The following is a 24,483-nucleotide window of genomic DNA, read 5'->3' on the forward strand; positions in this document are numbered from 1 at the left end:
TATCCCATAATTCCATTATCCCATAAATCCTATAAATCCCATTATCCCATTTTCCCACCATCAATTATCCTATTATCCCATTATCTCAAGATCCCACGGGTTTCATTATCCCATAAATCCCACAATCCCATAAAATCCCATGATCCCACCCCATGACCCCAAGATCCCATAAATCCTGCTGTCCCATTAAATCCCATAATTCCATTATCCCATTAAATCCCATTTTCCCATTATCCCATAAAATCCCATTTTCCCATTATCCCATGGATCCCATCATCTCATGATCCCATGGATCCCATGGAACCCATCCCGTAAATCCCATTATCCCAATATCCCATAATCCCACATTCCAATAGATTTCATTATCCCCATTATCCCATAATCCCATTAAATCCCATGATCCCATGGATCCCATTCCACAAATCCCAAGATCCCAATATCCCACCCTCCCATTATCCAAATATCCCATTTTCCCATAAATCCCATTATCCCATTATCAACTATCCCACGATCCCATTTTCCCATAAATCCCGTAATTCCATTATCCCATTAAATCCCATTATCCCATTTTCCCATTTCCCCGCAAATCCCATTTTCCAGTTACCCCATTATCCCACAAATCCCATAAATCCCACAAATCCCATTTCCCCATTATCCCATTATCCCATTTCCCCACAAATCCCATAAATCTCACAAATCCCATTATCCCATTATCCCACAAATCCCATTTTCCCATTTTCCCATTATCCCATAAATCCCACGAATCCCATTTCCCAATTATCCCATTATCCCATAAATCCCACATATCCCACAAATCCCATTTTCCCAATTATCCCATTTCCCCACAAATCCCACAAATCCAATTATCCCACAAATCCCAATCCCTCCTCATCCCCCAACCCCTTATACCGAACATTCCCAAAAAAATCCCCTTGATCCCGTTCCCAAACTTTTTTTTTTAAAAAAACCGGGAATCAATTCCCAAAAACTTAACAAGGAAAAAAAAAAAAATAAAAATAAAAATCCCATTTTTTGGGACTTCCCCAATCCATAAAAAAAAAAAAAAACCCGGAAAGGGAAATCCAGGAATGGCGATTCCGGGATTTTTTTTTTTTTTTTTAAATTTCCCGAACCTTCCAGATATTCCAGGAGCAGCGGGATTTCTTTATTCCAGAGGTTTTCCAGGTGGGAATGGATCGGGAGCACCCGGAGCAGGCGCAGGGCGGCCACGCCCCGAGAGTTCCCCAGGAAAGGCTGCGAGGAAACCACCTGGAAAAAAAAACGGGAATGCCGGGAATGCCGGGAATCGTGGGGTGATGGAATGAGGGAATGCTGCAATTGCAGGAATGATTAAAATAATCAGGGAATTCTGGGAATGCTGGAATCATGGAGTGGTGAAACCTGGGAATTCTGGGAATGCTGAAATCACGGAATGCTGAAACCTGGGAATTCTGGGAATGCTGAAATCATGGAGTGGTGAAACCTGGGAATTCTGGGAATGCTGAAATCATAGAGTGGTGAAACCTGGGAATTCTGGGAATGCTGAAATCTGGGAATTCTGGGAATGCTGAAATCATGGAGTGGTGAAACCTGGGAATTCTGGGAATGCTGAAATCTGGGAATTCTGGGAATGCTGAAATCATGGAGTGGTGAAACCTGGGAATTCTGGGAATGCTGAAATCTGGGAATTCTGGGAATGCTGAAATCATGGAGTGGTGAAACCTGGGAATTCTGGGAATGCTGAAATCTGGGAATTCTGGGAAGGCTGAAATCATGGAGTGGTGAAACCTGAGAATTCTGGAATTCTGGGAATGACGCAATCTGGGAATGCTGAAATGATGGAACGCTGAAATCATGGTGTGGTAAAATCTGGGAATGCTGGAATTCTGGAATTTTTAAATTCTGGAATTCTGGGAATTCTGGGAATGCTGAAATCATGGAATGATAAAACCTGGGAATGGTGGGATTCTGGGAATGAGGAAATCTGGGAATTCCGACATCATGGAATTCTTGAAATAAGGGAAATGAAATAAGGGAATTCTGGGAATGCTGAAATCATGGAATGCTAAAATCTGGGAATCTGAAAATCTGGGAATGTTGAAATGATGGAATTCTGGAACTCTGGGAATGCTGAAATCATGGAATGCTAAAATCTGGGAATCCTAAAATCTGGGAATGCTGAAATGATGGAATTCTGGAATTCTGGGAATGATGAAATCATGGAATGCTAAAATCCGGGAATCCTAAAATCTGGGAATGCTGAAATGATGGAATTCTGGAATTCTGGGAATGATGAAATCATGGAATGCTAAAATCCGGGAATTCTGGGAAGGGAACTTTGGGATCATCCAGAGCCCCCCAGGGAGATTTTCCCACTTTTCCCCCCCCTCCCATGGGACAACAATTCCTCGGGAATTCCCAAAATTTCCCACCCCCATCCCAAAACAATTCCTAAAAAATTCCCCCCAAAAATTACAACAAATTAAAAAAAAAAAAAAACAAAAAAAAAAACCTCGAAAAATTCCCCAAAGAATCCCGAAAAATTCCCCCAAAAAATCCCTCAAAATTCCCAAAGAATCTCCCAAAAAATAAAAAAAAATTCCCAAAATTTGCCCCAACAATTCCAAAAAACTCCCCCAAAAAATCCCCCAAAAAAGACCCAAAAAAATTAAAAAAACCCCGACAACTCCCCAAAAATTCCCAAAGAATCCCCCAAAAATTCCCAAAAAATTCCCCAAAAATTCCCCAAATACCCCCCCCAAAAAATCCCCCAAAAATTCCCAAAGAATCCCAAAAAAAAATCCCCAAAAATTCCCCAGAAACCTCTCCAAAATTCCCCCAAAATCCCCAAAATATTCCCCTAAAATTCCCCCCAAAAAAAAAAAAAAAATTAAAAAATATTCCCCAAAAAATCCCCAAAACCTCCCCAAAATTCCCAAAAAAATCAAAAAATTCCCAAAAAAATTCCCCAAAAAAATAAACAAAAAATTCCCAAAAAAATTCCCCAAAAAAAATTCCCAAAAAAATTCCCAGAATCCCCAAACTCACCAAGAGCCTGGCGGTCAAGGCTTGAGGAGAAGGAAAATTTCCTGGGAAAAGAATAAACCGGGAAAAAATAAAAAAAAAAAAAAAAAAGAAAAAAAAAAAATCCGTTCCTGGGAAATTCCCGACCCCGAATTCCCGAGGAATTTTTTGGGATTTACCGCGGCGCTCGGAGCCGTTTTCCGGCCGCTCTTCCTGGATTTTTCCGGCCAGGAACGTCAGGCTCTGGCAGAGCGGGGTCAAGGCCGGGCTGAACTGGGCCGGGATCAGGAATTCCAGCAGGAACGGCCACAGAACCTGCGGGAAAAACGGGAATTCCCGGGAAAAACTGAGCTCGGAATTCTCCGATTTCCCGGAGCAGCAAGGAATCTTCCTGGAATTCCATCCCAAAATTCCGATATTCCGTGGGAAGTTATTCCCTGTTTTCTGTCGCTCTGGTCTGAATCCCAAATCCCGAATCCCAAATCCCAAATCCCAAATTCTGAATCCCGAATCCCAAATCCCAAATCCCGAATCCCAAATCCTGAATCCCAAACCACAAATCCCAAATCCCAAATTCCGAATCCCGAATCCAGAACCCAAAATCCCAAATCCCGAATCCCGAATTCCGAATCCCAAATTCGAAATCCCAAATCCCGAATCCCAAATGCCAAATCCCAAATCCAGAATTGGAAATTCCGAATCCCAAATCATCACAAATCCCGAATCCCAAACCAAAAATCCCAAATCCCAAATCCCAAATCCCAAATCCCAAATCCCGAATCCCAAATCCCAAATTCCGAATCCCAAATCCAGAACCCAAAATCCCAAATCCCGAATCCCGAATTCCGAATCCCAAATTCGAAATCCCAAATCCCAAATCATCCCAAATCATCCCAAATCCCGAATCCCAAATCCCGAATCCCAAACCAAAAATCCCAAATCCCAAACCACAAATCCTGAAACCCAAATCCCAAATCCTGAATCCAGAACCCAAAATCCCAAATCCCGAATCCCAAATTCAAAATCCCAAATCCCGAATCCCAAATCCCACATCCAGAATTGCAAATTCCGAATCCCAAATCATCCCAAATCCCGAATCCCAAACCAAAAATCCCAAATCCCAAATCCCGAATCCCGAATCCCAAATCCAGAATTGGAAATCCCAAATCCCAAATCATCCCAAATCATCCCGAATCCCAAACCAAAAATCCCAAATCCCAAACCACAAATCCCAAATCCCAAATCATCCCAAATCCCAAAACCCCAAATCCCGATTCCCATATCCCGAATCCCGAATCCTGAATCCTAAAACTCAAATCCCAAATCCCGACTGCCAAATCCCGAATCCGAAATCCCCACAAATTTGGGAATTTTTTGTGAATTTTGGGATGAAATCCCTAAAAAATTGGGAATTTGGGGATGAAATCCCTAAAAACTGGAAAATTTGGGACTGAAATCCCTCAGGATCGGGAATTTTGGGAATTTTTTGTGAATTTCAGGACGAATTTTTTACAAATTGAGAATTTGGGGATGAAATCTCTAAAAAAATGGGAATTTTGGGATAGGAATCCCTAAAAAATTGGGAATTTTGGGATTGAAATCCCTCAGGTTTAAGAATTTTGGGACTGAAATCCCAGAAAATTGGAAATTTTGGGATTTAAATCCCTCAGGATTGGAAATTTTGGGAATTTTTTGAGAATTTTAGGACGAATTCTCTACAAATTGGGAATTTTGGGACTGAAATACTGAATAGGTGGGAATTTTGGGATGGGAATCCCTAAAAAAATTGGGAATTTGGGTACTGAAATCCCTAAAAATTGGGAATTTTGGGATTAAATCCATCAGGTTTGGGAATTTTGGGACTGAAATCCCTAAAAACTGGGAATTTTGGGATTGAAAACCCTAAAATTTGGGAATTTTGGGGATTGAAATCCCTCGGGATGGGGAATTTGGGGACTGAAATCCCAGAAAATTGGGAATTTTGGGGATTGAAATCCCTCGGGATGGGGAATTTGGGGATGGAATCCCAGAAATTTGGGAATTTTGGGGATTGAAATCCCTCGGGATGGGGAATTTGGGAATGGAATCCCAGAAAATCGGGAATTTTGGGGATTGAAATCCCTCAGGATTGGGAATTGTGGGATTGAAATCCCAGAAAATTGGGAAATTTGGGATTGTAATCCCTAAAAAACTGGGAATTTGGGGATTGAAATCCCTCCGGATCGGGAATTTTGGGATAGGAATCCCTAAAAACTGGGAATTTTGGGATTGAAAACCCTAAAATTTGGGAATTTTGGGGATTGAAATCCCTCGGGATGGGGAATTTGGGGATGGAATCCCAGAAATTTGGGAATTTTGGGGATTGAAATCCCTCGGGATGGGGAATTTGGGGATGGAATCCCAGAAATTTGGGAATTTTGGGGATTGAAATCCCTAAAAAACTGGGAATTTTGGGATTGAAATCCCTAAAAAATTGGGAATTTTGGGACTGAAATCTCTCAGGATCGGGAATTTTGGGACTGAAATCCCTAAAAATTGGGACTTTTGGGATTGAAATCCCTCAGGATTGGGAATTGTGGGATTGAAATCCCAGAAAATTGGGAATTTTGGGATTGTAATCCCTAAAAAACTGGGAATTTGGGGATTGAAATCCCTCGGGATCGGGAATTTTGGGATAGGATTCCCTAAAAAATTGGAAATTTTGGGATTGAAATCCCTCAGGTTTGGGAATTTTGGGTCTGAAATCCCAGAAATGTGGGAATTTTGGGGATTGAAATCCCTTGGGATGGAATCCCAGAAATTTGGGAATTTTGGGGATTGAAATCCCTCGGGATGGGGGATTTTGGGAATTATGGGATGGATTTTTTTTTTTGGGAATACCCACAGGGCCCATCCTGTGCACCGTGGTGCTCAGCAGGAGCAGGAAATCCCTCGGGATGGGGAATTTGGGGATGGAATCCCAGAAATTTGGGAATTTTGGGGATTGAAATCCCTCGGGATGGGGGATTTTGGGAATTATGGGATGGATTTTTTTTTTTTTTTTGGGAATACCCACAGGGCCCATCCTGTGCACCGTGGTGCTCAGCAGGAGCAGGAAATCCCTCGGGATGGGGAATTTGGGGATGGAATCCCAGAAATTTGGGAATTTTGGGGATTGAAATCCCTAAAAAACTGGGAATTTTGGGATTGAAATCCCTAAAAAATTGGGAATTTTGGGACTGAAATCTCTCAGGATCGGGAATTTTGGGACTGAAATCCCTAAAAATTGGGACTTTTGGGATTGAAATCCCTCAGGATTGGGAATTGTGGGATTGAAATCCCAGAAAATTGGGAATTTTGGGATTGTAATCCCTAAAAAACTGGGAATTTGGGGATTGAAATCCCTCGGGATCGGGAATTTTGGGATAGGATTCCCTAAAAAATTGGAAATTTTGGGATTGAAATCCCTCAGGTTTGGGAATTTTGGGTCTGAAATCCCAGAAATGTGGGAATTTTGGGGATTGAAATCCCTTGGGATGGAATCCCAGAAATTTGGGAATTTTGGGGATTGAAATCCCTCGGGATGGGGGATTTTGGGAATTATGGGATGGATTTTTTTTTTTTTTTGGGAATACCCACAGGGCCCATCCTGTGCACCGTGGTGCTCAGCAGGAGCAGGAAATCCCTCGGGATGGGGAATTTGGGGATGGAATCCCAGAAATTTGGGAATTTTGGGGATTGAAATCCCTCGGGATGGGGGATTTTGGGAATTATGGGATGGATTTTTTTTTTTTTTTTGGGAATACCCACAGGGCCCATCCTGTGCACCGTGGTGCTCAGCAGGAGCAGGAAATCCCTCGGGATGGGGAATTTGGGGATGGAATCCCAGAAATTTGGGAATTTTGGGGATTGAAATCCCTAAAAAACTGGGAATTTTGGGATTGAAATCCCTAAAAAATTGGGAATTTTGGGACTGAAATCTCTCAGGATCGGGAATTTTGGGACTGAAATCCCTAAAAATTGGGACTTTTGGGATTGAAATCCCTCAGGATTGGGAATTGTGGGATTGAAATCCCAGAAAATTGGGAATTTTGGGATTGTAATCCCTAAAAAACTGGGAATTTGGGGATTGAAATCCCTCGGGATCGGGAATTTTGGGATAGGATTCCCTAAAAAATTGGAAATTTTGGGATTGAAATCCCTCAGGTTTGGGAATTTTGGGTCTGAAATCCCAGAAATGTGGGAATTTTGGGGATTGAAATCCCTTGGGATGGAATCCCAAAAATTTGGGAATTTTGGGGATTGAAATCCCTCGGGATGGGGGATTTTGGGAATTATGGGATGGATTTTTTTTTTTTTGGGAATACCCACAGGGCCCATCCTGTGCACCGTGGTGCTCAGCAGGAGCAGGAAATCCCTCGGGATGGGGAATTTGGGGATGGAATCCCAGAAATTTGGGAATTTTGGGGATTGAAATCCCTCGGGATGGGGGATTTTGGGAATTATGGGATGGATTTTTTTTTTTTTTTTGGGAATACCCACAGGGCCCATCCTGTGCACCGTGGTGCTCAGCAGGAGCAGGAAATCCCTCGGGATGGGGAATTTGGGGATGGAATCCCAGAAATTTGGGAATTTTGGGGATTGAAATCCCTCGGGATGGGGGATTTTGGGAATTATGGGATGGATTTTTTTTTTTTTTTTGGGAATACCCACAGGGCCCATCCTGTGCACCGTGGTGCTCAGCAGGAGCAGGAAATCCCTCGGGATGGGGAATTTGGGGATGGAATCCCAGAAATTTGGGAATTTTGGGGATTGAAATCCCTCGGGATGGGGGATTTTGGGAATTATGGGATGGATTTTTTTTTTTTTTTTGGGAATACCCACAGGGCCCATCCTGTGCACCGTGGTGCTCAGCAGGAGCAGGAAATCCCTCGGGATGGGGAATTTGGGGATGGAATCCCAGAAATTTGGGAATTTTGGGGATTGAAATCCCTCGGGATGGGGGATTTTGGGAATTATGGGATGGATTTTTTTTTTTTTTTTGGGAATACCCACAGGGCCCATCCTGTGCACCGTGGTGCTCAGCAGGAGCAGGAAATCCCTCGGGATGGGGAATTTGGGGATGGAATCCCAGAAATTTGGGAATTTTGGGGATTGAAATCCCTCGGGATGGGGGATTTTGGGAATTATGGGATGGATTTTTTTTTTTTTTTTGGGAATACCCACAGGGCCCATCCTGTGCACCGTGGTGCTCAGCAGGAGCAGGGTGCTGACGCTGATGCTCCGCACGCTCTCGTCCGTGGGATCCTCGGAATTTTCCTCTGGAATTCCGGAGGTCTGGGATTAAAAAAAAAAAAAAATAAATAAATAAACCACAAAAAAAACCAATAACAACCAAAAAATAAAAGTGGGAGAAATTAATTAAAAATTGTCAATATAAAAAAAATTCAAGTGGGTTTTGGGGGTTGTTCCCAGGACTCGGGATGAGGGTGGGATAAGGAGGAAAAAAAGAAGGAAAAGGGGGGGAAAAAAGTGGGAAAAGGAGGAGGAAAAGGAGTGGGAAAAATAGGGAAGGAATGGGAAAATCGGGATTAAAAAAAGGGGAAAGAATAGGAAAAGGGGAGGGGGGAAAGGAGGAAAGAAAGGAGGAAAAAAATGGGGGAAAAGGAGAAAATGAAAAGGGAAAAATGGAGGAAAAAATGAGGGAAAGGAGAAAATAAAAAGGAAAAAAGGACGAAAAAATGAGGAAAAAGGAGAAAATAAAAAGGAAAAAAGGAGGAAAAAATCAGGGAAAGGAGAAAATAAAAAGGGAAAAATGGAGGAAAAAATTGAGGAAAAAGGAGAAAATAAAAAGGAAAAAATGGAGGGAAAAATGAGGGAAAAGGAGAAAATAAAAAGGAAAAAAGGAGGAAAAAATTAGGAAAAAAGAGAAAATAAAAAGGAAAAAAGGAGGAAAAAATGAGGGAAAAGGAGAAAATGAAAAGGAAAAAAGGAGGAAAAAATGAAGAAAAAGGCGAAAATAAAAAGGAAAAAATGGAGGAAAGAATGAGGAAAAAAGAGAAAATAAAAAGGAAAAAAGGAGGAAAAAATGAGGGAAAAGGAAAAAATGAAAAGGAAAAAAGGAGGAAAAAATGAGGAAAAAGGAGAAAATAAAAAAGGAAAAAATGGAGGAAAGAATGAGGAAAAGGAGAAAATAAAAAGGAAAGGAAAAGTAGGAAAAAAATGAGGAAAAAGGAGAAAATAAAAAGGAAAAAAGGAGGCAAAAAATGAAGAAAAAGGCGAAAATAAAAAAGGAAAAAAAGCAGGAAAAAATGAGGAAAAAGTGAAAATAAAAAGGAAAAAATGGAGGAAAAAATGAGGGAAAAGGAGAAAATAAAAAGGAAAAAATGGAGGAAAAAATGAGGGAAAAGGAGAAAATAAAAAGGAAAAAAGGAGGCAAAAAATGAAGAAAAAGGCGAAAATAAAAAAGGAAAAAAAAGCAGGAAAAAATGAGGAAAAAGTGAAAATAAAAAGGAAAAAATGGAGGAAAAAATGAGGAAAAAGGCGAAAATAAAAAGGAAATAATGGAGGAAAAAAATGAGAAAAAGATGAGGAAAAAAGAGAAAATAAAAAGGAAAAAAGGAGGAAAAAATGAGGAAAAAGGAGAAAATAAAAAAGGAAAAAAAAGCAGGAAAAAATGAGGAAAAAGTGAAAATAAAAAGGAAAAAATGGAGGAAAAAATGAGGAAAAAGGAGAAAATAAAAAGGAAAAAAGGAGGAAAAAATGAAGAAAAAGGCGAAAATAAAAAAGGAAAAAATGGAGGAAAAAAGGAGGGAAAAGGAGAAAATATAAAGGAAAAAAAGGAGGAAAAAATGAGGGAAAAATGGGGTAAAAAAGAGGAAAAAGTTGGGAAATTGGGATGAAAAGGAGGGAAAAGGAACAGGAAAAAATGGGGGGAAAAAAGGGGAAAAGGGTGGGGAAGGGAATTGGGAAAAGGGGAAAATGGGGAAAAATGGGGAAAAAATGAGGAAAAAATGGGGAAAAATGGGGGAAAATGGAGGAAAAAAGGAGGAAAAAAAGGAGGAAGAATGAGGGGAAAATGGGAAATTTTTGGGCTTGCAAAACGGGAAAAAAGGGGAGAAAAAGGTGAAAAAAATGAGGAAAAAAGGGGGGAATGGGTGAAAAAAGTGGGAAAAAATCAGAAAAAAAAGAGGGGAAAATGGGGGGAAAAGGAGGAAAAAGTTGGGAAATTGGGAGGAAAAGGAGGGAAAAGGAGCAGGAAAAAATGGGGAAAGGGTGGGGAAGGGAATTGGGAAAAGGGGGAAAATGGGGAAAAAAAGAAGAAAAAAGGAGGAAAAAAAGAAGGAAGAATGAGGGGAAAATGGGAAAATTTTGGGATTGGAGAAAAGGGGAAAAGGGGGAGAAAAAGGTGAAAAAAATGGGGAAAAAACGGGGGGAGAATGGGGGGAAAGGAGGAAAAAAAGTGGGGGAAAAGAGCGAAAAAAAGCAGAAAAAAAGCAGAATAAAAGAGGGGAAAATGGGAAAAAAGGAGGAAAAAGTTGGGAAATTGGGAGGAAAAGGAGGGAAAGGGAACAGGAAAAGGGGAGGGGTGGAAATTTGGGCTAAAGGGGTAAAAAGAAGGAGAAATTGGGAATTCTCACGTGGTGCTGGGGCAGGGAGCATTGGCGGAGCAGGAATTCCAGGAGAGCTTCGGCCCCCGGCTGCTCCAGGTGACCGTGATGGGCCAGGGCTGAGATGAGCTGAACCAGGGCTCGCTTCACCTGCAGGGGGAAAACGGGCAGAGAAACGGGGAAATTGGGAAAAGGGAGCCAAAAAATGGGGAAAATGGGGGGGGGGAAATGGGTGAAAAAATGGGGAAAATGGGTGAGGAAATGGGGGAGATACGGGGGGAAATGGGGGGGAAATGGGGATAAAGTGGGGATAAAGTGGGGATGAAATGGGGATAAAATGGGGATAAAGTGGGGATAAAGTGGGGATAAAATGGGGATAAAATGGGGATAAAGTGGGGATAAAGTGGGGATAAAATGGGGATGAAATGGGGATAAAGTGGGAATGAAAGGAGGAAAAATTGGGGGAGAAAATCATGAAAATCGGTGAAAAAATGGGGAAAATACAAGAAAAAATGGGGATAAAATGGAAATAAAATGGGGATAATGTGGGTAAAATGGGGAATAATATGGGGATAAAGTGGGGATAAAATGGGGATATAGTGGGGATGAAGTGGGGATAAAAGGAGGAAAAATGGAGAAAAAAATAACTAAAAACGGTGAAAAAATGGGGAAAATGTAAGAAAAAATGGGGATAAAATGGGGATAAAGTGGGGATAAAATGGGGATAAAATTGGGAATGAAAAGGGGAAAAAGTGGGGATAAAAGGAGGAAAAATGGGGGAGAAAATCATGAAAAACAGTGAAAAAATGGGGAAAATACAAGAAAAAATGGGGATAAAATGGGGGGAAATGGGAAGAAAAATGAGGAACAAAAGAGGGAAAATAGTGGAAAAAATGGGAAGAAAAGGAGGGAAATGGGAATAAAAAAAAAGAGAAAAATGGGGATAAAAGGGGAAAAAACCACAGAGAAAGATTTGGGGGAAGTGGGGGGAAATGGGGCAGGGCTGAGATGAGCTGAACCAGGGCTCGCTTCACCTGCAGGGGGAAAACGGGCAGAGAAACGGGGAAATTGGGAAAAGGGAGCCAAAAAATGGGGAAAATGGGGGGGGAAAATGGGGGAAAAAATGGGTAAAATGGGGGGGGAAATGGGGGAGATACGGGGGGAAATGGGGGGGAAATGGGGATAAAATGGGGATAAAATGGGGATAAAATGGGGATAAAGTGGGGATAAAATGGGGATAAAATGGGGATAAAGTGGGGATAAAGTGGGGATAAAATGGGGATAAAGTGGGGATAAAGTGGGGATAAAATGGGGATAAAGTGGGGATGAAATGGGGATAAAATGGGGATAAAATGGGGATGAAATGGGGATAAAGTGGGGATAAAATGGGGATAAAAGGGGGATAAAATGGGGATAAAATTGGGAATGAAATGGGGATAAAGTGGGGATAAAAGGAGGAAAAACTGGGGGAAATATAACGAAAAACGGTTAAAAAATCGGCCAAAAATAAGAAAAAATGGGGATAAAATGGAAATTAAATTGGGGAAAAGTGGGTAAATGGGGAATAAAATGGGGATAAAGTGGGGATAAAATGGGGATAAAGTGGGGATAAAATGGGGATAAAGTGGGGATAAAGTGGGGATAGAGTGGGGATGAAATGGGGATAGAGTGGGGATGAAATGGGGATAAAGTGGGAATGAAAGGAGGAAAAATGGGGGAGAAAATAACTAAAAACGGTGAAAAAATGGGGAAAATGTAAGAAAAAATGGGGATAAAGTGGGGATAAAATGGGGATAAAATTGGGAATGAAAAGGGGAAAAAGTGGGGATAAAAGGAGGAAAAATGGGGGAGAAAATCATGAAAAACAGTGAAACAATGGGGAAAATACAAGAAAAAATGGGGATAAAATGGGGGGGAAATGGTAAGAAAAATGAGGAACAAAAGAGGGAAAAAAGTGGAAAAAATGAGAAGAAAAGGAGGGAAATGGGAATAAAAAAAAAAGAAAAATGGGGATAAAAGGGGAAAAAACCACAGAGAAAGATTTGGGGGAAGTGGGGGGAAATGGGGCAGGGCTGAGATGAGCTGAACCAGGGCTCGCTTCACCTGCAGGGGGAAAACGGGCAGAGAAACGGGGAAATTGGGAAAAGGGAGCCAAAAAATGGGGAAAATGGGGGGGGAAAAATGGGGGAAAAAATGGGGAAAATGGGAGAGAAAATGGGGGAGATACGGGGGGAAATGGGGGGGAAATGGGGATAAAATGGGGATAAAATGGGGATGAAATAGGGATAAAATGGGGATAAAGTGGGGATAAAGTGGGGATAAAATGGGGATAAAGTGGGGATAAAGTGGGGATAAAGTGGGGATAAAATGGGGATAAAATGGGGATGAAATGGGGATAAAATTGGGAATGAAATGGGGATAAAGTGGGGATAAAGTGGGGATAAAGTGGGGATAAAATGGGGATAAAATGGGGATAAAATGGGGATGAAATGGGGATAAAATTGGGAATGAAATGGGGATAAAGTGGGGATAAAAGGAGGAAAAATTGGGGGAAATATAACGAAAAACGGTGAAAAATGGGCAAAAAAAAAATAAAAAATGGGGATAAAATGGAAATAAAATGGGGATAATGTGGGTAAAATGGGGAATAAAATGGGGATAAAGTAGGGATAAAATGGGGATATAGTGGGGATAAAGTGGGGATAAAAGGAGGAAAAATGGAGAAAAAATAACGAAAAACGGTGAAAAAATGGGGAAAATTTAAGAAAAAATGGGGATAAAATGGGGATAAAGTGGGGATAAAATGGGGATAAAATTGGGAATGAAAAGGGGAAAAAGTGGGGATAAAAGGAGGAAAAATTGGGGAGAAAATCATGAAAAACAGTGAAAAAATGGGGATAAAATGGGGATAAAATGGGGATAAAATGGGAATAAAATGGGAATAAAATGGGAATAAAATGGGGAAAAAGTGGGGATAAAATGGGGATAAAAGGAGGAAAAATTGGGGGAAATATAACGAAAAACGGTGAAAAATGGGCAACAAAATAAGAAAAAATGGGGATAAAATGGAAATAAAATGGGGATAAAGTGGGGATAAAATGGGGATAAAGTGGGGATAAAAGGAGGAAAAATTGGGGGAAATATAACAAAAAACAGTGAAAAATGGGCAAAAAAAAAGAAAAAATGGGGATAAAATGGAAATAAAATGGGGATAAAGTGGAAATAAAATGGGGATAAAGTGGGTAAAATGGGGAATAAAATGGGGAAAAAGTAGGGATAAAGTGGGAATAAAGTGGGGATAAAAGGAGGAAAAATGGGGGAGAAAATCATGAAAAACAGTGAAACAATGGGGAAAATACAAGAAAAAATGGGGATAAAATGGGGGGGAAATGGGAAGAAAAATGAGGAACAAAAGAGGGAAAATAGTGGAAAAAATGGGAAGAAAAGGAGGGAAATGGGAATAAAAAAAAAAGAAAAATGCGGATAAAAGGGGAAAAAACCACAGAGAAAGATTTGGGGGAAGTGGGGGGAAATGGGGCAGGGCTGAGATGAGCTGAACCAGGGCTCGCTTCACCTGCAGGGGGAAAACGGGCAGAGAAACGGGGAAATTGGGAAAAGGGAGCCAAAAAATGGGGAAAATGGGGGGGGAAAAATGGGGGAAAAATGGGGAAAATGGGTGAGGAAATGGGGGAGATACGGGGGGAAATGGGGGGGAAATGGGGATTAAATGGGGATAAAGTGGGGATAAAGTGGGGATAAAGTGGGGATAAAATGGGGATAAAATGGGGATAAAGTGGGGATAAAGTGGGGATAAAGTGGGGATAAAATGGGGATAAAGTGGGGATAAAGTGGGGATAAAATGGGGATAAAGTGGGGATAAAGTGGGGATAAAGTGGGGATAAAGTGGGGATAAAATGGGGATAAAATGGGGATAAAGTGGGGATAAAAGGAGAAAAAATAGGGGGAAATATAACGAAAAACGGTGAAAAATGGGCAAAAAATAAGAAAAAATGGGGATAAAATTGAAATAAAATAGGGATAAAGTGGGGATAATACGGGGATAAAGTGGGGATGAAATGGGGATAAAGTGGGGATAAAATGGGGATAAAGTGGGGATAAAGTGGGGATAAAAGGAGGAAAAATGGGGGAGAAAATAATGAAAAACGGTGAAAAAATGGGGAAAATACAAGAAAAAATGGGGATAAAATGGGGGGGAAATGGGAAAAAAAATGAGGAACAAAAGAGGGAAAATAGTGGAAAAAATGGGAAGAAAAGGAGGGAAATGGGAATAAAAAAAAAAAGAAAAATGGGGATAAAAGGGGAAAAAAACCACAGAGAAAGATTTGGGGGAAGTGGGGGGAAATGGGGCAGGGCTGAGATGAGCTGAACCAGGGCTCGCTTCACCTGCAGGGGGAAAACGGGCAGAGAAACGGGGAAATTGGGAAAAGGGAGCCAAAAAATGGGGAAAATGGGGGGGGAAAATGGGGGAAAAAATGGGGAAAATGGGGGGGGAAATGGGGGAGATACGGGGGGAAATGGGGGAGAAATGGGGATAAAATGGGGATAAAATGGGGATAAAGTGGGGATAAAATGGGGATAAAGTGGGGATAAAATGGGGATAAAATGGGGATAAAATGGGGATAAAGTGGGGATAAAATGGGGATAAAATGGGGATAAAGTGGGGATGAAATGGGGATAAAATTGGGAATGAAATGGGGATAAAGTGGGGATAAAAGGAGGAAAAACTGGGGGAAATATAACGAAAAACGGTGAAAAATGGGCAAAAAAAAAAGAAAAAATGGGGATAAAATGGAAATAAAATGGAAATAAAATGGGGATAATGTGGGTAAAATGGGGAATAAAATGGGGATAAAGTGGGGATAAAATGGGGATAAAAGGTGGAAAAATGGTGAAAAAATAACGAAAAACTGTGAAAAAATGGGGAAAATGTAAGAAAAAATGGGGATAAAATGGGAATAAAATGGGAGTAAAATGGGGATAAAGTGGGGATGAAATGGGGATAAAAAGGGGATAAAGTGGGGATAAAATGGGGATAAAGTGGGGATAAAGTGGGGATAAAATGGAAATAAAGTGGGGATAAAATGGGGATGAAATGGGGATAAAATTGGGAATGAAATGGGGATAAAATTGGGAATGAAATGGGGATAAAGTGGGGATAAAAGGAGGAAAAATTGGGGGAAATATAACGAAAAACGGTGAAAAATGGGCAAAAAATAAGAAAAAATGGGGATAAAATGGAAATAAAATGGGGATAAAGTGGGTAAAATGGGGAATAAAACGGGGATAAAGTGGGGATAAAATGGGGATAAAGTGGGGAAAAAGTGGGGATAAAAGGAGGAAAAATGGGGGAGAAAATCATGAAAAACAGTGAAAAAATGGGGAAAATTCAAGAAAAAATGGGGATAAAATGGGGGGGAAATGGGAAGAAAATGGGGGAGAAATGGGAAGAAAAATGAGGAACAAAAGAGGGAAAATAGTGGAAAAAATGGGAAGACAAGGAGGGAAATGGGAATTAAAAAAAAAAAGAAAAATGGGGATAAAAGGGGAAAAAACCACAGAGAAAGATTTGGGGGAAGTGGGGGGAAATGGGGCAGGGCTGAGATGAGCTGAACCAGGGCTCGCTTCACCTGCAGGGGGAAAACGGGCAGAGAAACGGGGAAATTGGGAAAAGGGAGCCAAAAAATGGGGAAAATGGGGGGGGGAAATGGGGGAAAAAATGGGTAAAATGGGTGAGGAAATGGGGGAGATACGGGGGGAAATGGGGGGGAAATGGGGATAAAATGGGAATAAAGTGGGGATAAAGTGGGGATGAAATGGGGATAAAATGGGGATAAAATGGGGATAAAATGGGGATAAAGTGGGGATGAAATGGGGATAAAGTGGGGATAAAGTGGGGATAAAGTGGGGATAAAGTGGGGATGAAATGGGGATAAAGTGGGGATAGAGTGGGGATAAAATGGGGATAAAGTGGGGATAAAGTGGGGATAAAATGGGGATAAAGTGGGGATAAAATGGGGATAAAGTGGGGATAAAGTGGGGATAAAATGGGGATAAAGTGGGGATAAAATGGGGATAAAATGGGGATGAAATGGGGATAAAATTGGGAATGAAATGGGGATAAAGTGGGGATAAAAGGAGGAAAAATAGGGGGAAATATAACGAAAAACAGTGAAAAATGGGCAAAAAAAAAATAAAAAATGGGGATAACATGGAAATAAAATGGGGATAATGTGGGTAAAATGGGGAATAAAATGGGGATAAAGTAGGGATAAAATGGGGATATAGTGGGGATGAAGTGGGGATAAAAGGAGGAAAAATGGAGAAAAAATAACTAAAAACGGTGAAAAAATGGGGAAAATGTAAGAAAAAATGGGGATAAAATGGGGATAAAATTGGGAATGAAAAGGGGAAAAAGTGGGGATGAAAGGAGGAAAAATGGGGGAGAAAATAATGAAAAACAGTGAAAAAATGGGGATAAAATGGGGATAAAATGGGGATAAAGTGGGGATTAAAGGAGGATAAATTGGGGGAAATATAACGAAAAACAGTGAAAAATGGGCAAAAAAAAAAGAAAAAATGGGGATAAAATGGAAATAAAATGGGGATAAAGTAGGGATAAAGTGGGGATAAAGTGGGGATAAAAGGAGGAAAAATGGGGGAGAAAATAACGAAAAACAGTGAAAAAATGGGGAAAATGTAAGAAAAAATGGGGATAAAATGGGAATAAAATGGGAGTAAAATGGGGATAAAGTGGGGATGAAATGGGGATAAAAAGGGGATAAAATGGGGATAAATTGGGAATAAAATGTGTAAAAGATGGGAATAAAATGGGTTAAACAGATGGAAAAAATAACTAAAAATGCTGAAAAATGGGGAAGATATTGGAAAAAATGGGGATAAATTGGGGAATGAACTGGGAGTAAAATGGGAAGTAAAATGGGGGGATAGGGGGAAAAATGGGGAAAAAACAGGGAAAAAATTGGAGAACTGTGAAAAAGTAACAGAAACGCTGAAAAAATGGGGAAAATTCGAGAAAAAATGGGAATAAAATGGGAATAAAAGGGGGAAAAGGCAAAATAAAAGGCGGAAGAGGAAAAACATGGAATAAAAGCAGGAAAATGGGAAAAAGTAGAAGAAAAGTGGAAAAAAAAAACCAGGAAAAAATTGAGAGAAAACCAGAAAGAACCAGGAAAAACAACTGGGAAAATGAAAGGGGAAAAAATGGGGAAATAATGGGAGAGAAAATATCAGAAAAAAGGGGGAAATGACAGAAATTTAAAAAAAAAAATAGGAAAATTGGAAAGAATTGGAAAAAAAGGGAGAAAAAAGGAAAAACGGGGGGGGGGAAGTAGAAAAAGAGGGAAAAAAGGATTAAAAAAGAAATGAAAACGGGGGGAAAAAGAAAAAAAAAAAGGGAAAAAAAATGGGAAAAAACTGGGAGGAAAAAAAAAGGGAAAACTTGGGAGAAATGGGGATAAAAGCAGGGAAAAAAGAGAAATAAATGTAAATAAAAATTACTTTGTTGCTGCTGTCCTGCAGAGGGAGCCTCAGGGAGGAGATGATCAAAGATTTCTTCATTTCCATCTGGGAAGCTGGGGAAAAAAAACAAAACAAAACAAAACAAAAAATTTCATATAAAAATCCCAATAAAGTAAAAAAAAAAAAAAAAAAAATTCCCATAAAAATAAGCCCAAAATCCCCAGAAAATTCCTATTAAAAATTAAAAAAAAAAAAAAAAACCAAACCAAACTTCCCACAAAAATGCCCTCCCTAAAAAAAAAATCCCCACTAAAAATCCCAATAAATCCCCCCCCAAAAAAATCCTCATTTCAAACGCCTAAAATATCCCCAAAAAGTTTCTGTAAAACAAAAATTAAAAATCACAAAAAAATCTCCCATAAAAATCCGCGTAAAATTCCCACCAAAAAAAAAAAAAAACAAAAAGCAAAAAATTCCCTCCCCAAAATCACATTAAATCCCAAAAAATCCCCTCCCAAAATTCCAAATAAAAGATAAAACAAATTCCCATAAACCCCCGCCCCAGAAATCAAATTAAAATCCCAATAAATCCCCCCCCAAAAAATCCCATAAAAATTCTCAAATTACCCAAAAAAAAAATCCCATTAAAAAAAAAATCCCAAAAAATGCCCCCAAAAATTCCCATAAAATCCCCTCCAAAAAATGCCAAATAAATCCCAAATAAATCCCCATAAAAGTCCCCTGAAATCCCCACAAATTCCCCAAAAATTCCCAATAAACTCCCACTAAAAATAATCAAAAACTTCCAAAAATTCCCAAAAACATCCCCAAAAAATTCCCACAAATAAAAAGAAAACCCCCAAAAGTTCCCAAAATTCCCCATAAATCCCAAAAAAGTCACAAAAAAGCCCCCAAAAAATCCCAAAAAAATAAAAAAAAATCCCCAAAATATCACAAAAAATAATAAAAAATCCTCCAAAAAATCACCAAAACGTCCCAAAAACTCCCCCAAAATCCCCAAAACATCCCCAAAATAATTTAAAAGTATCCCAAAAAATCCCCAGTAATCCCCATAGCAAAATCCTCCAAAAATCCCCCCCAAAAAAACCCCAAAAATCCACAAAAATCCAAAAATTCCCAAAAAATTCACAAAATGTCCCAAAAAAATATTAAAAAAGTTTTAAAAAATCCCAAAAAAATCCCCCCCAAAAAAATCTCAAAATGTCCCAAAAAATCCCCATAAAAATCCCCGAAAAAATCTCCCAAAAATCCCCAAAATGTGCCATAAAAATGCCCCAAAAAATCCCCAAAGATCTCAAAAAAAAAATCCCCAAAAATTAAAAAAAAAAAAAACAAAAATCCCCAAAATTTTCCAAAATTTCCTCAAAATCCCCGTAGCAAAATCCCAAAAATCCCCTCCAAAAACTCCCAAAAAATTCCCAAAAATTTAAAACCAAATCCCAAAAAAATCCTCAAAAAATCGCAGCAAATCCTCCAAAAATACCCAAAAATCCACCAAGAAAATCACCCAAAAAAATCCCAAAAAAAACCCCCCAAAAATTCCAAAAAGCTTCAAAAAAAAAAAAAACCCAAAGAAACCCCACAGCAAAATAAAAAAAAAAAATCCCCAAAAACCTCCACAAAAACCCCAAAAATCCCCCAAAATTCCCCAAATCCCCATAACAACATCCGAAAACCATCCCTCAAAAAACCCCAAAGATCTCCCAAAAAATTACCAAAAACTCCCCAAAATCCCCGTAGCAAAATCCAAAAAATCCCCCAAAATATCCCAAACACCTTCCAAAAAATCCCCAAAAAAATCCCCCAAAAAATCCCCCAAAATATTCCAAAAACCTTCCAAAAAAACCCCAAAAAATCCCCCCAAAAAATCCCCAATAATCCCAAGAAAAAATCCCAAAAACCCCCAAAAAATCCCCCAAAATATTCCAAAAACCTTCCAAAAGAATCACCCAAAAAATCCCCAAAAAAATCCCCAGAATTATTCCCAAAAAATTCCCCCAAAATCCCCCAAATATTCCAAACACCTCCCAAAAAATCCCCAAAAATCCCCAAAAATTCCCCGAATCCCCGTAGCAAAATCCCAAAAAAAACCCTCCAAAAAATTCCAAGAACCTTCAAAAAAAAAAATCCCCAAAAAACATCCAAAAAAACCCCCAGAAAATTCCCCAAAAATTCCCCAAATCCCCATAGCAAAATCCCAAAAAAAATCCCCCAAAAATCCAAAAAAAATTCCCAAAAAATTCCCTAAAATCCCCGTAGCAAAATTCTCCGAAAAACCCTCCATAAACCCCCCCAAAAAATTCTCAAAAATTAAAAAAAAAATCAAAAATTCGTCAAAAAATCCCCAAAAATTCCACCAAAAATCCCCCCAAAAAATCCCCAAAAAATCCTAAAAAAAAAAAAAAAAATCCTAAAAAAATTCCCAAAATTCCCAAAATTCCCCGAATTTCCCGGGACTCACGGGCGCTGTTGAGGAGGTGCCTCAGGACCAGCAGCGCCCCCGCCCGGATCCGATCGGAGCCGCTCTCGAATTTCGGGATCAGGAAAGGGAGGAGCCGGTCCGGGAATGAGCAGGCTGGGAAGGAGAGCGGGGAATTGTGGGAAAAATCCTGGGAATTGTGGGGGAAAATCCAGGGAATTGTGGGAAAAATCCTGGGAATTGTGGGGGAAAATCCAGGGAATTGTGGGGGAAAATCCTGGGAATTGTGGGGGAAAATCCAGGGAATTGTGGGAAAAAATCCTGGAAGTTGTGGGAAAAATCCTGGGAATTGTGGGAAAAATCCAGGGAATTGTGGGAAAAAAAATCCAGGGAGTTGAGGGAAAAATCCACAGAATTCTGAGTGAAATCCAGGGAATTGTGGGGAAAAATCCTGGGAATTGTGGGAAAAAATCCGGGGAATTGTGGGGGAAAATCCTGGGAATTGTGGGGAAAAATCCGGGGAATTGTGGGGAAAAATCCGGGGAATTGTGGGGAAAAATCCTGGGAGTTGTGGGAAAAAATCCAGGGAATTGTGGGGAAAAATCCAGGGAGTTGTGGGAAAAAATCCAGGGAACTGTGGGAAAAAATCCTGGGATTTGTGGGAAAAAATCCGGGGAATAGTGGGGAAAAATCCAGGGAATTGTGGGGAAAAATCCAGGGAATTGTGGGAAAAAAATCCTGGGAATTGTGGGAAAAAAATCCAGAGAATTGTGGGAAAAAATCCAGGGAATTGTGGGGAAAAATCCTGGGATTTGTGGGAAAAAATCCGGGGAATTGTGGGGGGAAATCCAGGGAATTGTGGGGGAAAATCCAGGGAATTGTGGGGAAAAATCCAGGGAATTGTGGGGAAAAATTTTGGGATTTGTGGGAAAAAATCCAGGGAATTGTGGGGAAAAATCCTGGGAATTGTGGGGAAAAATCCAGGGAATTGTGGGGAAAAAATCCAGAGAATTGTGGGGAAAAATCCAGGGAATTGTGGGAAAAAATCCTGGGAATTGTGGGGAAAAATTCTGGGATTTGTGGGGAAAAATCCGGGGAATTGTGGGGAAAAATCCTGGGAGTTGTGGGAAAAAATCCAGGGAATTGTGGGGAAAAATTCTGGGATTTGTGGGGAAAAATCCAGGGAATTGTGGGGAAAAATCCTGGGAATTGTGGGGAAAAATCCGGGGAATTGTGGGAAAAAATCCAGGGAGTTGTGGGAAAAAATCCAGGGAATTGTGGGGAAAAATCCTGGGAATTGTGGGAAAAAATCCAGGGAATTGTGGGGAATAATCCTGGGAATTGTGGGGAAAAATCCGGGGAATTGTGGGGGAAAATCCGGGGAATTGTGGGGAAAAATCCAGGGAGTTGTGGGAAAAAATCCAGGGAATTCTGGGGAAAAATCCGGGGAGTTGTGGGGAAAAATTCTGGGATTTGTGGGGAAAAATCCGGGGAATTGTGGGGAAAAATCCTGGGAGTTGTGGGAAAAAATCCAGGGAATTGTGGGGAAAAATTCTGGGATTTGTGGGGAAAAATCCAGGGAATTGTGGGGAATAATCCTGGGAGTTGTGGGAAAAAAAATCCAGGGAGTTGTGGGAAAAATCCAGGGAATTGTGGGGGAAAATCCAGGGAATTTTGGGAAAAAATCCTGGGAGTTGTGGGAAAAAAAATCCAGGGAGTTGTGGGAAAAATCCACGGAATTCTGAGTGAAATCCAGGGAATTGTGGGAGAAAAACAGGGAATTGTGGGAAAAAAATCCGGGGAGTTGTGGGAAAAAATCCAGGGAATTCTGGGGAAAAATCCAGGGAATTGTGGGGAAAAATTTTGGGATTTGTGGGAAAAAATCCAGGGAATTGTGGGGAAAAATTTTGGGATTTGTGGGAAAAAATCCAGGGAATTGTGGGGAATAATCCTGGGAATTGTGGGGAAAAATCCGGGGAATTGTGGGGAAAAATCCGGGGAATTGTGGGGAAAAATCCTGGGAGTTGTGGGAAAAAATCCAGGGAATTGTGGGGAAAAATTCTGGGATTTGTGGGGAAAAATCCAGGGAATTGTGGGAAAAAATCCAGGGAACTGTGGGGAAAAATCCGGGGAATTGTGGGGAAAAATCCTGGGAGTTGTGGGAAAAAATCCAGGGAGTTGTGGGAAAAAATCCAGGGAATTGTGGGGAAAAATCCTGGGATTTGTGGGGAAAAATCCGGGGAATTGTGGGGAAAAATCCTGGGAGTTGTGGGAAAAAATCCAGGGAATTGTGAGGAAAAATCCTGGGAGTTGTGGGAAAAAATCCTGGGAGTTGTGGGAAAAATCCTGGGAATTGTGGGAAAAAATCCAGGGAATTGTGGGAAAAAAAATCCAGGGAGTTGGGGGAAAAATCCACGGAATTCTGAGTGAAATCCAGGGAATTGTGGGAGAAAAACAGGGAATTGTGGGAAAAAAATCCGGGGAGTTGTGGGAAAAAATCCAGGGAATTGTGGGGAAAAATTCTGGGATTTGTGGGGAAAAATCCAGGGAATTGTGGGGAAAAATCCTGGGAATTGTGGGGAAAAATTCGGGGAATTGTGGGAAAAAATCCAGGGAGTTGTGGGAAAAAATCCAGGGAATTGTGGGGAAAAATTCTGGGATTTGTGGGAAAAAATCCAGGGAATTGTGGGGAATAATCCTGGGAATTGTGGGGAAAAATCCGGGGAATTGTGGGGAAAATCCGGGGAATTGTGGGGAAAAATCCAGGGAATTGTGGGGAAAAATCCGGGGAGTTGTGGGGAAAAATTCTGGGATTTGTGGGGAAAAATCCGGGGAATTGTGGGGAAAAATCCTGGGAGTTGTGGGAAAAAATCCAGGGAATTGTGGGGAAAAATTCTGGGATTTGTGGGGAAAAATCCAGGGAATTGTGGGGAATAATCCTGGGAGTTGTGGGAAAAAAAATCCAGGGAGTTGTGGGAAAAATCCAGGGAATTGTGGGGGAAAATCCAGGGAATTGTGGGAAAAAATCATGGGAGTTGTGGGAAAAAAAATCCAGGGAGTTGTGGGAAAAATCCACGGAATTCTGAGTGAAATCCAGGGAATTGTGGGAGAAAAACAGGGAATTGTGGGAAAAAAATCCGGGGAGTTGTGGGAAAAAATCCAGGGAATTCTGGGGAAAAATCCAGGGAATTGTGGGGAAAAATTTTGGGATTTGTGGGAAAAAATCCAGGGAATTGTGGGGAATAATCCTGGGAATTGTGGGGAAAAATCCGGGGAATTGTGGGGAAAAATCCAGGGAATTGTGGGGAAAAATTCTGGGATTTGTGGGGAAAAATCCAGGGAATTGTGGGAAAAAATCCAGGGAACTGTGGGGAAAAATCCGGGGAATTGTGGGGAAAAATCCTGGGAGTTGTGGGAAAAAATCCAGGGAGTTGTGGGAAAAAATCCAGGGAATTGTGGGGAAAAATCCAGGGAGTTGTGGGAAAAAATCCAGGGAACTGTGGGAAAAAATCCTGGGATTTGTGGGGAAAAATCCGGGGAATTGTGGGGAAAAATCCTGGGAGTTGTGGGAAAAAATCCAGGGAATTGTGAGGAAAAATCCTGGGAGTTGTGGGAAAAAATCCTGGGAGTTGTGGGAAAAATCCTGGGAATTGTGGGAAAAAATCCAGGGAATTGTGGGAAAAAAAATCCAGGGAGTTGGGGGAAAAATCCACGGAATTCTGAGTGAAATCCAGGGAATTGTGGGAGAAAAACAGGGAATTGTGGGAAAAAAATCCGGGGAGTTGTGGGAAAAAATCCAGGGAATTCTGGGAAAAATCCTGGGATTTGTGGGTAAAAATCCTGGAAGTTGTGGGAAAAAAATCCGGGGAGTTGTGGGGAAAAATCCTGGGAATTGTGGGAAAAATCCTGGAAGTTGTGGGAAAAATCCAG

The 24,483-nt window shown here is 40.6% G+C and overlaps 1 protein-coding gene across 1 annotated transcript in view; it reads right to left on the reverse strand.

Annotated features, from left to right (window-relative positions):
* MROH1 (maestro heat like repeat family member 1) overlaps nucleotides 1-24,483 on the reverse strand; it is an 84,241-nt gene that overhangs the window by 49,692 nt on the left and 10,066 nt on the right. Inside the window, exons 4-10 of the mRNA XM_062515153.1 lie at nucleotides 20,596-20,804; nucleotides 18,153-18,226; nucleotides 10,644-10,763; nucleotides 8,230-8,340; nucleotides 3,204-3,339; nucleotides 3,049-3,089; nucleotides 1,134-1,269 (exon numbers count right to left, since the gene is read on the reverse strand). Of these exons, the coding sequence (XP_062371137.1) occupies nucleotides 1,134-1,269; nucleotides 3,049-3,089; nucleotides 3,204-3,339; nucleotides 8,230-8,340; nucleotides 10,644-10,763; nucleotides 18,153-18,226; nucleotides 20,596-20,804 (827 nt within the window). The remainder of the gene's footprint in view (nucleotides 1-1,133; nucleotides 1,270-3,048; nucleotides 3,090-3,203; nucleotides 3,340-8,229; nucleotides 8,341-10,643; nucleotides 10,764-18,152; nucleotides 18,227-20,595; nucleotides 20,805-24,483) is intronic.

The sequence above is a fragment of the Cinclus cinclus genome, chromosome 1 (genome assembly GCF_963662255.1).
Source record: "Cinclus cinclus chromosome 1, bCinCin1.1, whole genome shotgun sequence".
NCBI lineage: Eukaryota > Metazoa > Chordata > Aves > Passeriformes > Cinclidae > Cinclus > Cinclus cinclus.